Source organism: Lagopus leucura, unplaced genomic scaffold (genome assembly GCF_019238085.1).
Source record: "Lagopus leucura isolate 7727_CA_CO unplaced genomic scaffold, USGS_WTPT01 Super-Scaffold_73, whole genome shotgun sequence".
In the NCBI taxonomy this organism is placed as follows: domain Eukaryota; kingdom Metazoa; phylum Chordata; class Aves; order Galliformes; family Phasianidae; genus Lagopus; species Lagopus leucura.
In genome coordinates, this window is record NW_024962252.1 from 36,923,089 (window position 1) to 36,939,339 (window position 16,251).

The following is a 16,251-nucleotide window of genomic DNA, read 5'->3' on the forward strand; positions in this document are numbered from 1 at the left end:
TATTTCTTAGAGTAGGTTGATTACATTTTAACTGCAAAGTTCTTAACAAGATCTTGCTACTTAAGTTTCAATCTTACATGAAAGTAGAAAGATAACAAAGAAGCAAAAGTCTCTGACTAAAATGGAGTTGACAGCATGGTAAAGATACATATAAGAGATTTTGTACTCTCACGAAACTCATGAATTGTACATACTCCCTGAAGATAAACAGGCCCACTAGTTTTAATGTATAGCATTTATGTATATATTCAGGGTATTCTCTTTCTGCAAATAATGAGAGTTCCTGGTAATTAATTTATGAGGACATTTCTCAAGAGTATAGACAGGCTGCCCTGGGAGGTGGTGAAGTCACTGTCCCTGGAGATGTTCAAGAAACATTCAGACATAGTTCTAAGGGACATGGTTTTGTGTGGAAATAAAGGTGGTAGGTGGATGGTTGGACTTGATCTTTGAGGTCTTTTCCAATCTTGGTGATTCTGTGAATACCAGCAGTGCAGCAATCTCCTTTTTATGCATGCTATGTCTGTAAACCTATTGATACTACTGTGTAAGGAAGCACAGGTTCCAACCAAACTTTTTTTCCTCATTTTTTTTCGCCCTCCAAAGTTCAAACTTTGATTGATATAGTCTTTCCTGGCATTGCCCATATGTATACTCTGTATCTGGTAATTGTTCAGGTTATCACATCCTTTCCTTCAGTGTCTCTTCTATTCGGCTCTTTTTATATCCTACAAAACTTGTAGGATTGTTTCTGTTAAAGTTTCTTGGATTCTTTCTATGGATTAATGTTTTAGGGGAAGAGACACGGATGGGATAAAGTTTAATAATTATTTTTTTCCTGAGGAAAGCAAACTCAGACATCTGTATTCATATAGGCAGGTAATGTCACCGTGCCTGCATATCATTGTTGTTATTCTGATTTCTGAGTATATCTGTATGAGATGAGTGAAGTAGTTATTATTATCATACTTACTTGGTGTCCTTTGCCAAGGTTATAGTCTTCATTTCAGGGAAAGCAAAACCTCAGAATGGTTTGTAGGACAACTCACGTAAATGGAACCAAGTGTTGATTTGTATTAATACACTAAATTGTATTTAACATGTCCTATAGAACTGTTTCTTAAACTATGTATCTACACATATTAGTCTGTTTTAGGTGTGCAAGTGCTTGTCTTTTTTTTTTTTTTCCCCATCTTTCAAGTGTTGCTTCCTCAGCTGACTATGGACTGCCATACATGAGGTGAAGGAATTTCAGGATAGTTTGTATAAGCATTTGAATTTTAGAGAACTTTAATATTCATGCTCTAAAGGAAAGCATGACTCACCGTTGGCCATAATGAAGTGAACGTTCCTCTGTAATGATTGCTTGGGAAATTTTGACTGATAGCAGTCAGCTTTCCAGTCTCTTTGATGGGGAAGTGATCTTACACGAGCTTTGTGTTTTATTCTGTCTCCATCTGTTGATAGGATGACTTACAGCTCTGTCTGGACTGGCAGACAGGATTTAGGCCGCAATCCAGCAAACCACTTAAAAAACAGTTTAGCTTTAAGCTTTATAGCAACTAAGTTAAAGGGTTAAAAATAAAAATAAAAATAATAACGTTACTAACATGCTTCTATTAGCCTTAGAAGGAAATTTAGGGGATCAGGTTGTGTTGGTACATGGACTATAAATGGAATAAGGAGTGTTAAATTAAACATGTGCTGAAGACAAAAGTCTTCGTCTGTATAACTTAAGGGAGGAAAGATTTCTATTTTAATAGTAAATTAATAATAAATTTACTAATATATGTAGATCAGTATTACTTGGGTGCTTAGGCAAACAGACAATACATTTATCAAAGATGTATGTAGTAGTTTCTTTTGGCCAAAGGCAAATGATATAATCAACTAGAATCATGGTGTTACTAACAAACAAACCAAAAAAGAGATACAACAAAGCATGTTTCTTTTACTAACAAAACCAGTGACCGTTCTACTGTTAGAAACAGCTCACAGGCTGAATTTACATTAAGGTCTATCAAGGAGTTTGTTTCTTTGAAAATTCTTCTAATTGAATTTCTTAGAAGTGTTAATTCTATCAGAAGAAGCAATTGTCCTTGTGAATGAACAAACCTGCAGTTTAAAATTAGTTGAGCTCATATTCAGTTAATGATACTGATGATGAAAAATCGAATCTCTAGAGTTTAGTTTGGTTAGCTTTCGGTGTTACTGTAACAAGTGGAAATGTGTTAGTTTGTATTCCTTAAGGGTGACCTCTTGTGGTGTAAAGCAGTCAGTAATTCTAAAAGAGCTTTCTGTAATACATGCAGGAGAGTGTTGTTTTTATGTGTCATTTTTAATGAGCAGGTAATTAACACATTAGTAAAGATAATGTATATTTTCCAGTTAGCAATACACAGATCTTGTATTGCATGTGAAGTAGGCATTGTATTCTGATGTACTTTCTGTGTACATGTATGTTGTTTCTTTTAGTAACCAGATGAAAAAGCATGGCATAGTTGCATCAAAGCCAAGGAGTATAGACTGGAAGACAAGATTAACAGGTATTTCATATAAAGCATTTCAGTCGCCTCTGGCCAAAAACTTTTTTTTTCTTTGTTACATCCTTTTTTTTTTTTTTTTTTTTTTTTTTTTCCCAGATGTGAACTTCATTCAAACATACATCATCTAAATATTATGATTTGGAGATATATTTTTTTTTCACTGAACAATATATTTGGTTTTCTAAATATATTGCATTTTTAGTGTTGTTGGTGTGCAGGAACAACGTTCAAAAAGTTTTCCATTAACACTTCATCAGCCTATCACTTTGTGTAAGCTGACATAGCTACTTGGAAATTAACAAAGCTTTGTCCTGCTATATTAGCTGAAGATTCTGGATTCCCTTGTAGGGATGCATTTTGCTAATTTTTATAGAACAGATTTTAAATATTTTCTGAGAACTGACATGTTTCATGCATCTCAAGTGTATATTTGAGAGTCTGATATGACAACTTGAAGTTTTCTACTTTACTGTTACTTTATTACTGTTTTACTAGAACTGAGCAGTTGTGTGATTCTGGATCATTCTGACAAAGGCTGTGATGTGCTCTTCTTCCATTTACTTAGAGTGGGAGTTGCTGTTTGAGGCTTTATTTTCTCCATTTACAAGCCTTATAATTTATTTGTACTATTTCATAGGTAGAGGTTAGACAAGAAAAATGGAAATGGTTTGACTTCAAACTTTGTCATGCTTATTGGAGGCAGGGCATATTTCAGATGTCAGGAGTTTGCTATTTATCTCCCAAAATACAAGCTGTGCTAGAAACTGTCTAACATGTAACAAAAGAATAAGAAGTATGTATTTTACTTGAACTTAAGAAGATTTTAAAAACTGGTTGTGTGAGGCGGTTAGAGTTATTAACAGAATGTAATAAGTAGTAAGAATTTTTCCCTTACTTCTCGGTTGAACCCGATCTTGTAGTGGTTGGCAATCCTGGACATAGCAGGAGGGTTGAAACTAGATGATCATTATGGTCCTTTTCAACCCAGGCCATTCTATGATTCTATGAGAACAAAGTATCAGCTAATCAATTTTAGTGTAATATTGTACATGTGGACTAGATAAAATTGTTACACTTAGGGGACTGTCTGTAGTATGGATGTTTTTAACACAGAATAAGCTGTCACATAGATACAAAGCTGAAAAACACAGTGATGTAAATGTAGTTGTTACCTTCCAGTTCATCAGTCAAATGAAACATTGTCAGCAAACAGAAACAAATCTGGATTATAGGGCAGCTTTATATATCAAAACATTTCTCCATCTAATTTTGTGCAAAACTCTTGTTTTTGAGGAATTGTAAACAACAGCAACAACAAAAGCTTGAATTGGTAGAATAACCCAGAGTATAGCAAAATCAGACAATTTTAGCTTGCTTTTTTTTTTTTCCCCTGAGCGATAAATGAAGTGTTTGTAATTATTTACTTGTGTAGAAGTTGAAATCTTCACTGAATATGCACTTCTGTTTTGAATGTGTTTTGAAGGATTAGAGGATGGTACGAGAATAGATGAATCGGAAGAGGAAAAAAGCTTTTGGCATATGAAGGTTCTACCAATTCTGCAAGAACTGGAAAGTGGTGGGTAATACTGTTCTTGAAAGTATGTATTTTCTGTTTTACTTCCTGGAGGAAACACAAGACTCATTTACTCATTTACAGAAGAATAACTGTAGTTGAACTATGTAGTCGTTTATGCTTTAATATGTTCAGTGACTTAGTAGCGTAAAATAAAAAACACTGGCTAAGAGAACATCTTGTGTAATGAAATTAGCTTGTTTTAGAGGCCATAGCTCTACCAATTTAACAGTCAGTGATGAGGTAATAGTTATAAAAATAAAGTACTTCATAGATTCACTATTTTAAGTGTGGGCTGTATTTGAAAGTCTGAACTAAGTTTAGAAAAGTGAGGAATTCTCAATGAAAATTTCCCCTTGTGCTTAAAGTGTTAGATGACTCAGAAAAGTGTACAGTGACCCAGAATACTGAAGCAAAATTGAGTTAATTAAAGAAGGCTTGGAAGACTTAACCCTGAAATCCATCTTTAAGTTTTATTTAAAAGTTGTTTTTTTTTTTTTTTTTTCAGTTTCCCAGTATGAACATTATATAGAATATAGAAGTAATGTTGTTTTTACAAGTAGTGAAAAGTAAATGTCAAATAAAAGTTTGATTCTTTACAGTATTTTGAGCAGCATTCATTGTAGTATGCTACAGACTAGATTTTTTTTTTTGCATAATTTTGCAGATGTAGATAAGTCTGGAACACTTGTACAGTTCTGAGTGATTCCCAATCTATATTGTTATCTTAGAAAGGCAGGATTCCGACACCTGTAACTGATGTGTAGAAAAGGCAGCTGTCAGAGAACATGAAAACAGCTGTGCAATTCAACCTTTCCTTGTTTAGTGCTGATACTGTGAAATGTGAGTTGCTGAACTTTCTTAAACTTTTAAACTTTTTCATAGTGACACGTTCTTTATAGGTAAGCAAAATGTTATTCAGAGGTAAAATCGAATCATGTCCTTCCTGTGAAATGGCTGGAACTAAAGAAAATCATATTTTTGACCCCTTTTCTTTTTGAAAGGCCAACTTACAATTGTTTCTGAGAATTGCGTTATCATCTTTGAAGATTTATTGGTTGCATTATTTTTGTTCTTATGCAACACATTCTTTATCTTGTTCTCCTGTGTTTATGTCTATTAAGATGCTCTGGAAAAGATGACAGTGACTATTATTTTGTGTTTTTCTCTCTTTCCCTACTCCCTTCAATTAGAAGACAACATAGAAAGTCTTTGTTTGGCTTGCACCAAACTCTATCAAGTCTTGAATGAAGGAAATATGCTTGGAAAAAGATGTAAAAGAAGAAGTATGCTTCTGAAGACATTGTATAAACTTGTAGAAATTGATTCAGATCCACTTTGCCTGAAGCTGGCAAAGATTATTCTGTCTGTAAGTTTTTCAAAATGCTATTTGATAGAATGTGAAGCTTAACACTGTGAATTACAACTTATATTTAGCTTTTCATTTCATCCTTATAAAAGGTGTTTAAAACTAACAATATGCTAGTTACAGTTTCTTGCCTTACAAATACAGCCATTCATTCAGATGGGCACCTGTTGGAGCCTATATTTTGCAGGGAAATTGCATCTGGGAAAGGAAATAGGGACTCAAAGTATGGTAGTTGGTGTAGCGTGGTTGGCATATTCCTTGTGCATGGAAAAGAGATGGTGTCCTAAGCTGAGATACATATACTGGGATTTTAGAAACAATTTAAAAAGTTAGATCTGGAATTAAAGTTTAATTTTGAATAATATATTGACTTTAAACACATTTATCTGAAAATATTAAAACTTTTTTTTTTTTTTTTTAATTAAGTAATTATAATTGTCCCTTTCTTTGTGAAAGCTGGAATAGCCAAGGACATTTTCCAAGGTCAGATAATGTTAGTGGCAGCCCTCTTGTTAAATTACACTCCTAAGGACTTTGTTATCATTTTGTATGATATTTGTATAAGCGAGCTAGGGAAACATGGTCTAAATGTAGCTGATAATTAAGGGAGATGAACATAAGCTGAAAAATTATATCCAAAGAGAAGTCATTTAAAATACATAATGAATAGAAGCCTGCAAGTATGTCAGAGATCTGAAAAGCACATTTGATAGAGACCATCAAGTTTGTCTGACATAGAGTAGACTGAAGAAAGGTACATGCTAAATCTCTTCAATTATTTTGGAAAAGAAGGGAAATAAACTGTTTTTCCAGCATGACTGTGGAAGGAGCTGTACACTAGCGTAAGATATCTAGGGTAGATATACTTAGATTCTCACTGGAGTCACAGTGTTTGATTGTGAGACTGTGGATGCCTTAAAATAAGGTTTTTAAGATAGAGCTAGCGATTTTCATTTAAAAAAAAATCAACAAAAAAAGCCAGCCAGCCAACCAACCAACCAAAAAAACTACAGAAAGAACAGGATATATCCAAAGGCACAGTCAAGTGATTTTTTTTTTTATTTTTATTTTTTAAGACAGATGTATTGGGATTGAAATAAGTAATTTTAATTTATGCTAAAACTAAGGCGTAAGATCAGAAGTAATATGAAGGTAAGACTGAATTATTAGTAGAATTTGAAGTAGACAAGTGCTCAGTTTTATAGACGTGCACTCGTGAGTCAGTGGTTTGGTAAGAGATTGTTTTGAATTCATCATTTTTGTTGCTAGCAGTGTCAGTGTGGTGACAAGTCATCTCTGATTTAAGTGTGACACAACAGATGTGTGCTTCTAAAAGCTTTATCTATTTTTCATTCACGGTAAGGTGAGTCACCATGGTGCCATGTCCCAGTAGTTCCATTAATGTAGTTGTACTTAAGAAACTGGATGGTAATATATTTTTCTGCAATATTCCATTCTGTTTAAGATTCCTTTTCTTTTTATAAATTTGTGATTTACAGATTCACAATATTTCTACAAGGAGCAGGTTACTTAGTCGTAGCATCAATACTATACATTGAAATCCCAGTGTTGCTATGTTTTTTTGTATAATCAATAGGTTAGGAGTTTAAAATTATGAAAAAATACTGAAATCAGTGCTTAGCTTTAGCTTGTGTTACGTGTATACCTGTATAGTGTGATCTTGCTTGAATGCATTTCCTTAGGAGCTGTCCTTACATCCCTTACAGACTGCTTTTTCTCCCTCAATAGCAATCTGCATTTGATTATTTGTCTGATTTTTATGAAAGATTATATGTAGAATCTTTAATAATCTATAATTTTAGGCAGATGATTTACCCTAGGAATTAGTTCATCTGTGCTGACTGAGAATTTTTAAGAACTGAATTTAGTTAAAATGTTGATGTGTTTTAAGATTTAACATAACATGCTGGCAATGTTTCCTAATAGAACTCTCACTTAAGTTGGTGCTCTTAAACCTTCTAGTTCAGCTTCTATAAAGTATATATAGATTATTACTACTGAAGTGATACCAAGTGGCATTGCATTGTAGACATATTAGTAATTTTCTTCTTTAAGTTGATATATATTATTTTAATCAGAAAATATATATTCAGATACCGCATAGGTGTTTCATGGTGCTTAAAAGAAATGTTCTGTTACAAACATTTTTTCCTTCATTTTTTCCTGTCTTTTCTTTCCTTTTTCCATCTGTTAAAAATCCTGAGCAGCAGGAACTTGCCCTTCAAACCTTCAAAAGCAGAGACAAGGAAGAGATTGCCATTAGAGATCTAACTCTTGCTTTCCTTTCTTTCAGTAACCTTTAGCATGTTGTAAGATCTTTTCTGATATCTGAGAATTACTTTCGTTATGAAATATATTGTTGCATTGGATTTCCTTGTTGTATGGCCATAGATGCAGAACCAGTGAATCCTGTGTGGAATTTCTTTAGATGAGTGAATTAGGGAAAGAAAGAAAAAAAAAAAAAAAAAAAAAAAAAAAAAAAAGTACAATCATATACTACATGAAAAGCTTATATATAATCTGTTATTTCAAAGTCAGTCTCCACAATTTGCTGAAGAGAGCATAAACTAGCTAGTGCCTTTTATTTTTGCAAACTTTTCAGTGTGGCTGTGTATCCTATCATGGTTTTAGCTGGATTTTAAGAGTTCAGACACTGCATTCTCACAGTAAAACTAGTATGCAGGTATTAGATGAGATTCTTATGATTCTTATGACTTTTATCTTGCAGATGAAAGTGGATGGAAAAAATCTTCTCGGAGCCTGCAAGCTTGCATTTAAAGTTTGCAGGAATGGAAAAAATGACTACCTCATTCAAAATGATACATTACTAGGTACGTATTTTCTTATTATTTATATCTTAGATGTTGAAACATCCACTGTCTTCTGTCTCCTGCCCCTGAGTAGCACAGGGGAATGGAGCAATTCATAACCGGCTTTCTTTCACTCCTTCGTAGTCACCTTTTTCTCCTGTTCCTCGAGCTCCTCCATGTGTCTGCATGTGGACACCTGCTCTGCACAGTGCCTAGTTGCACAGGGACAGGCTGGTCCTCCATGGGCCTCTCCTGGAAACTTAATTTTCATGCCTGGAGCACTTCCTGCCCTGCTGCTCTGACCTTGGTGTCTGCAGGACTGTTTCTCTCACATTCTCCTCTCTCCCACCTGCTGTCACACAGCAATTTTTCTTCAATCTGTTCTCCCTGAGATGCACCCAGCATCACTCGTGGCTCAGATCTGGCAGCAGTGGTTTCTTTTTGGAGAAACTGGAGCTCACTGAGATCTGGAATGGGTCAGTGATGGGTTTTGCACACACAGGCCATTCCTGCAGCATCTCTGCTACCGAAAACTTGCTGTGTAAACCCAATGCAGACAGAAAAACCTTAGAAATCTCTAATATCAAATAAGGTGGGAAAATACTTCTATTCAAGTGGATGGAACATAGGAAGAAGTATATGTAGCTTTCAGTCAGTTACAAGAAATTCAAAAGCATGATATTGGCTAGATTTGCTTATTTAAAATACACCTGCCAAATTCAGAATATCTCCGTTTGAAAAGATACACTAGGTTTGTACTAACAAGCATTCATTTAGCATTTCAGGTGTCTGACAGTGGTGTCATAATGCAAAAGTATACAGTAACTTTATCAGTATAGAGAGTAAAGCTAAGAATTGTACGGACAGACTTCAAGTGTGAGATTTGAATTGCTCATCTGTGCTTTTTAATGCTCCACGTGAGAGTCTCTAACACATTTGATTTTTCAGCAAGTAAAAAGAATAAACCCCTTTGAATGTCTCAAGTCTAATACACAAAATTCCAGGCATACATACTTTTTCAAATCTTGACTGAAGAGTTTAATGATTACCACAGTGTGTTTACAACTGATATTGGTTCTTCAAGTCTGGAGAGAAAGAAGTCAGTTCTGTTATTCATCAATAATTGTTCCTTGGTTTTGATCCAAATACCTAATTTTTCTATCCTATTTATTAGAAAAGTATAGGATTTCAACAAGAGGTTTTTTTTTTTTCTTTTCAGTTGTTAATCTTTGTTGACTGAACTATATCAAACGTTAAATTATTATTCAGAAAGCCTAAAATTAATGATTTTTGTTTTAGATTGTTTGTTGGAGGTCCTGAGAACTGAAGATCTGCAAAAAAACAATGAAGCTATCTTGTATTGCTTGGGAGCTATAAAATTTATGTCTGGAAATGCAGTGCTCCTTAATGAAATGGTCAGCAAAGGAGCTGTTGAAATGTTGCTGCAGTTAATGAAGCAGATTAATAATATAAAAGAAAATGACTCACATTTCTCCAGCTTGGGCCACCTATTAGTCCAGGTTAGCATTTACTTTCATTTCTAAAAGCAAACATTTCACAGGGAAATAAAAAACTTAATCAGAGGAGATAAGCTAACCTTGTGCGCCAGTGACAAGAGTTGTACCTGCATTTGAATAGAATTACTTTTAACAATTTTACATTAAGTTGTTCAGCACCAAAACTGAATTATTGCACATATTTTCAGTAGTTAATTTTAATGGATTTGGACTTATAGTAAATAAATGTGTTCCCTTGTAAATTCTTTAAATTGCAGTAATAAATACAAATGTATTCTGCTATGCCCTAGAAGATTAAGAAAAAAAAAAAAAAAACAAAAACCTTTATGCATTTAAAAAAAAAAGCATTAAAAAAAAAAAAAAGGGTAGGAAAACACATCTCCATTGGTTTGACAAAGTGTTTTTTGCCAGAAATAGAATTTAAGGAAAAGGCCAATAATATAAAAGCCAACAGTAGAGCAACTTTTTAAAGGCAGCAGATTTCTGGTAAGGTAATCTTAGTAAGCGGTGACTATAAAAAAAAAAAAAAAAATAGTCCTTTGCCCTGAAACTGAGTTTAAACTGAGGTGTTTTACAAAAATAAAATAAAATAAAATAAAATAAAAAATTGGTAAGTACATCTTAAGTTATGCATAGCTTGTGGGTTTTTTATGTATTTATTGAAAATTTGCCAGCTGCATTTGTGAAGTATGAGGTAAAGATTAGCCAGTGGGATAACTGTAAGCTACTGGCCCTTCACAGGGAAATGGATTAGGTGATTTTCTGAAGCAATGTTTAGAGAAATCTGTCGTTTAGTATAATCACTTACAAACATGGGATTTGGTACTTGAAATTATATGAGAAAAAGAATAGCTTATACCATCACCTTATTCTTACTTATTTTTTTTGTTTTAGTGGAGCAATGTCTCTCCATAAGTGTGTATAATCTTTATATAAACATAAACAGACCGGGTGAGTTTGCAAACTGCAAATTAATAAAACAAATGAATCACTGTTTTCAGCTGGTTGACCTGCTGTCTGAACTTCCCTGCAACTTTGGAGGATTGCCTTTTCTTCCTTTCTTTGTAATTTGTATTCTGTATGTCTCCTGTAGTAGCACAGTGATTCCTGCTGCTATGGAATTCCTCTGTGACTTTCTCATGCCATTTTCTTTAACAAATCTACATAAAAGTGCACAATTTATTCTGTGTCAATTAAACGTTCAGTCACTGTCATAAATATAGGAACTACTCCATTTTCAGGGATGTTGTATTGAAGACCTCGTCTTCAACGATCATATTTTGAGAATAAAGAAGATTTTGTGCCATACTTAACTTCTAGCAAAAGGTCAAATATGCAGTGTTGTACAGAAATAATGAACAAACATAGGTTTTCAGGAATGGAAGACAATTACAGTGGGGAAGAAAAACATGGTAAATATTCACAGTGATCTCTGAGGGAGTCTCTGCTGGCTCTAAATCCTAAAAACTCAAGTATTTCAGTTAAATGGGACTGACCCTTCGTTCTTTAACTGTATAATTGCACAATCACCAGATGGCAGTGTTATACATAATCTTGCCAGCTTGTTTTTATGGGAATAAACTTTCCCTCAGATGTCTTCATTCTTAACAAAGTATTTGTTATGCAGAAGTTCCAGAATACAAAAATAAAAAATGTTTGTAATAATATGTATTTTTCCATAATAGAAGACAAGAAACCAAGACAATCTCTGACTCATGTTGCTGCAGCTGATCATATTCCTATGAATTATGGTAATGCTTATTCAAAAGCCAAAGCTTTTGAAGTTTCACTGACAAGACTTAACAAGTACTCTGTGTTCCTTAATTGAAAAGCACTTAAAATGTCTTTCCCTTTAAAAATAGCATTTATCTGCTGTTAGATTTCCAGTTTTCATGAATTTGATCTTTCATGTGGCAACATGAGAATTAGAGCTGGTAAGATTTGCTAGAGTCAATTGTTTTGCATTTCTCCCTGAATCGTGTTGTCTGTTTGAAGAAATTAGAATAGCTCTTGAATTTGTTTGGCTGGCTTCTGTTATTTTGTGCTTTGTTACCTTCATATTTCACTTATGTGCTAGTTGTTGTTTTTGTATTACCTGCACCATCTTTCTATGCAGCTGTTGTTTCAGACTGGCCTTTATCATCCTTTCTAAGATTGTTTTATAGTTCTGTCTGAGCTTTCCTGCTGAAGTGTTAGGGGAAATGGGAGTACGTTTTCAGTAACTTTACACATATACTTACTTTTGCATTTTTCATATATTTAGTAGAATTACTCCTGGGCCATGCAGAGACTGCATGATACTGGTCACTAATAGTAAAATTCTTGATAGTTTAAGTTCATCAAGGTATTAGGCTTTGTAAATGCAAAAAGGCAACATGATTTTTTTTAATTTTTTTTAATTTTTTTTTGTTGTAATATCAAGAAATGAGTGAGGCAGAATGCTTGGAAAATATTACTAATGCTCTTTGAAAACAGGGTTTTCCATAAGCAGTAAATCTGAGGTTGTCTGATTCCAAATGGTTTGGGAACCTATGGAAGTTCATAACTTGCATAGTGATCTCTGACCATTTCCAACAGAATATTTCTGGATATTTGTAGAATTTTAGGAATGCTGTATTTGGATATTGCTGTTAAAATGACGTTTTTTCGTTTAAATAACAAAAACCAAGAATTACTCCACTAGAAACTAAAGGAACTGCTCTAATAAAATAATAACAAAATAAATGGTGAGTAAAGGAAGAAATGCAAAGTTGTTCTTGATACTTGAGCTGAGACTGTAAAACTTACAGAATTTGTGCTGCCATTGTGGATCTAGTGTAGATGAGGGCCCTGGTAGTTAAACAGCAGGACTGGAACATAGTGGATGGATGGTTATAATATGCTGATTTTTGTAGAAACCTTCCATGTTAGGTTTAGAGAGTCATTCTCACTGCAGACCGTGTGGGTCTGTTTCTAAGTCTTTTCAATTCTTACGTTTTTCTTTTCCAGAAGGCTTTCAGCCTTGGTCTGAATTGTTGTAGATTTGCATTAATTACTTGAGGTGGTGTTTCACTTCAGCTTTGCAAATCTAGAGATTCAGAAATGGTCCCTTAACAGAAGTAATTACTGTGTATCTTTGTGGAGTTTGATATTTTATTACCTTGATTTTTGTCCTGTGCTAATAAAAATAAATGGCCCATAGGATTTGAAGGGAGTGAAGTACTTTATATGTATCGATCAGTGAAGTCTGTTTTTGAACAGATTAACTTCTTGCATGTCTGAGCAAGCAGTACTTCCAACTTGCTTGCTCAACTTCAGCTACTTCTAGCAGCCCTTGAGCTCTTTCTCATTTTCTGTGCAGTCTGTACAGTTGGTTGTTGTTTCCTAAAACTTGTAGTGATTGCAGACATGCATTTTTCATCAAGTGTATTGAAATTGGACAGAAAATTTAAAAGCAGTTGGAAAATGGTAGTGTTGTGCTTAGTACCATCTGAGGAAAAGCTGCTCAAAAGCAACAATGTAACCTGCTCTTTGACAGATTTTTCTATGAAATGATGTATTACTTATCACCAGACAATCACTGCACCTCAGTGATATATTTCATTTCAAGTTTTGTGTGATTATGAGCAATTGGAGCACTTAATCTTGGCCCCACTTTAATTTTGTAGTTTCTGGTTTTGATTAACTGTTCACTTACCTGTCATTGCTTTTCTAACATTGGTATTTGAATACCCTTGTTATGGAAGAGAACCACAGCATCTCAAAATATGCAAAGCTGATTCATTGTGTATATGTATAGGTGATAGAATATTTCCTGTTTGAAACTCCTTGAAATAGAACAGTATCTTCTGAAAATATTTTGATTTCTCCAAAATAATCTTGGACTTCAGCTTTTCATTTTCTATGCTGATTGTACACTAGATTTCTCCTGGTCTAGATTAACTTTGGACTGTGTTAGTCAAAGTGAGTAAATCATATTGCCTTTTAAAATCAGTTCATCATCATTATAACTCACAGTTAACAAAATATGTGTCAAATGTCAGTATAATTTACAGGACTTACATGTAAATTTACAAGATCAGAATCATAGAATGGCCTGGGTTGACAAGGACCACAATGATCATGTAGTTTCAACCCCCCTGCTATGTGCAGGGTCACCAACCACCAGACCAGGCTGCCCAGAGCCACATCCAGCCTGGTCTTGAATGCCTCCAGGGATGGGGCATCCACAGCCTCCTTGGGCAACCTGTTCCAGTGTATCACCACCCTCTGTGTCAAAAACTTCCTCCTAATATCTTACCTAAACCTCTTCTGTCTCAGTTTAAAACCATTTCCCCTTGTCCTATCACTGTCCGCCCTCATAAACAGCCATTCCCCCTCCTGTTTATATGTTCCCTTCAAAAGCTGGAAGGCCACAATGAGGTCTCCCTGGAGCCTTCTCTTCTCCAAGCTAAACAAGTCCAGTTCCCTCAACCTTTCCTCATAGGAGAGGTGCTCCAGCCCTCTGATCATCTTATACAAAATATCACTTAAACTGTCCATAGCATTTCACTTAATTTTCGATTGCTTTATGATCATATTCATGAATAGAAGATTTTAAAATAAGTGGAAGATGATGTTTTCCTCACAGGAAGAGTCTGCATGCAGGCAAAGACCAGTGTCAATCTTTCATTTTCAAACATTCATTTTAATATGCACTATTTTTTTACTTACATGTTTCTGTTAAGAGTTATTGATAAATACGTACCTGCAGGATGTTAACAGGATATTCAGACTGCCTTTGACATTATAAATGAGACCTGAGCTTTATTACATTTTCAAAACAGTATGGATTCTGTAGTAAATAGCCACGGTTAATGAATCTTTAAATATTCTATATGCAGCTGACAGCTACTTTGCGAAACTTGGCTGACTTACCTCAGACGAGATGCCAGCTCATTTGCAGTGGTGCTGTCTGTGAGCTCTGTGTGGCACTGGAGCAGCACATGATTGATAAGGATGTGTGCACCTACATTGTCAGGATTTTCAGGTGTGTAGTGAATACAGTTCTGTTGACTGCAGCTTGCAATCAAGTCAATGTTTCTGCCTCAAGTGACCTTAACAAAAGCAGGATCAAATGCTAAAATTGGAAAATTTATTTGCATTCATTGGATTAAGTTTGATTGATTTCATATGATAATGATATCTTTATTAATAGCAATAGAATTGTTTTATTGCAGGCATACAACTTGGAGTCATTGTCCCTGGTAAAAATGTTTTGTTGCATTGTGTCACTCTTCATTCACACAGATTCAGATCTTTAAAGTACCATTTCTTAAATTTTAGAACTGCATAAGTGATTAGATACAAATCCTACTTTAGGCCATGTTTTTTAGGAGGACTGTGTAGTATAAAATTCACAAGGGAGAAAATATGATCCATGTTCATTATTTTGAACTTTTTACAGAATGTTTGAGATTAATCTGTAGGATCAAGACTTGAGTGTGCAGGTAGAAATGCTGAAAGAATCTCTGTTTTATGAGGAGCTCAGTGGCTTCTTCCCAGCATGTGCTTTTTAGTGGAAGATTGGGATGAGTGAATCACCCCAAAAGTTTTTGTAATCTGAAGTTGAATAACTCCCAGTTACCAAGCACAAACTTGCAATACCCAGTGCTAAATGGACTTGACAGCAGTCTGAGGATTTTGTGCAAGTAGTGGAATTAGTTGTTGGCTATTTAAGGAGAAGTTGGATTATAAACACAGTTTATGAGTGCCATTCTGGTTGAAATATTTGCCTTTGCTGCTTTACTACCTACTTGAGTCAGATGAGACTGAGCTGCACTTTGAATAGCAGCTGTGTAAGGGTTTCTCATTCCTTCCTATTCACAGATAAAAGCAAGTTAAGTCTGATCCTTTGTCATGTATGCTCCCTGTAAAGCATCCAGATGAGCTTCCCCTTCTTAAGGGGAGTTTACAAACAGGAGGGAGACATGATAGGACAAGGAGAAATGATTTCAATCTAAGGGGAAGTTAAGGTTAGGCATTAGGAGGAAACTTTTTACTTGGAGTGGTGAGGCACTGGAACAGGTTGCCCAGGGAATCTGTGGATGCCCCATGCCTGGTAGCATTTACATTCAAGGCCAGGCTGAGTGGAGCCTTGGGCTGCCCTTGGCAGTGGGTTGGCTTTGGATGAGCTTTAAGGTCCCTTTCAGCCTAGATCATTCTGTGATACTATGAATTGTCTCCCCAGCCCCCTGCCATCTTGTCCACTTATGCTTCTAAATTTGCTCCTAAAAATTAGTTGACTTCTAGCAGGGATCCCAGCACTTTCAGCATATTTCCTTCTAGGGAGAGAGCATTTCTTTTACTTGAGAAAATGCCATGGAAATTGAGGCTGGTTAGGCGATGGTTTTGTAATTGGACTGTAATTCTGACAAGGACATTTACTTGATCTAGA

The 16,251-nt window shown here is 34.9% G+C and overlaps 1 protein-coding gene across 1 annotated transcript in view; it reads left to right on the plus strand.

Moving 5' to 3' along the window:
- The window catches only part of ARMC2 (armadillo repeat containing 2), a 95,288-nt gene that overhangs the window by 51,359 nt on the left and 27,678 nt on the right, over positions 1–16,251 (plus strand). Inside the window, 6 exon segments of the mRNA XM_042891152.1 lie at positions 2,476–2,546; positions 4,030–4,122; positions 5,313–5,488; positions 8,238–8,340; positions 9,619–9,839; positions 14,699–14,844. Coding sequence (XP_042747086.1) covers positions 2,476–2,546; positions 4,030–4,122; positions 5,313–5,488; positions 8,238–8,340; positions 9,619–9,839; positions 14,699–14,844 — 810 coding nt within the window.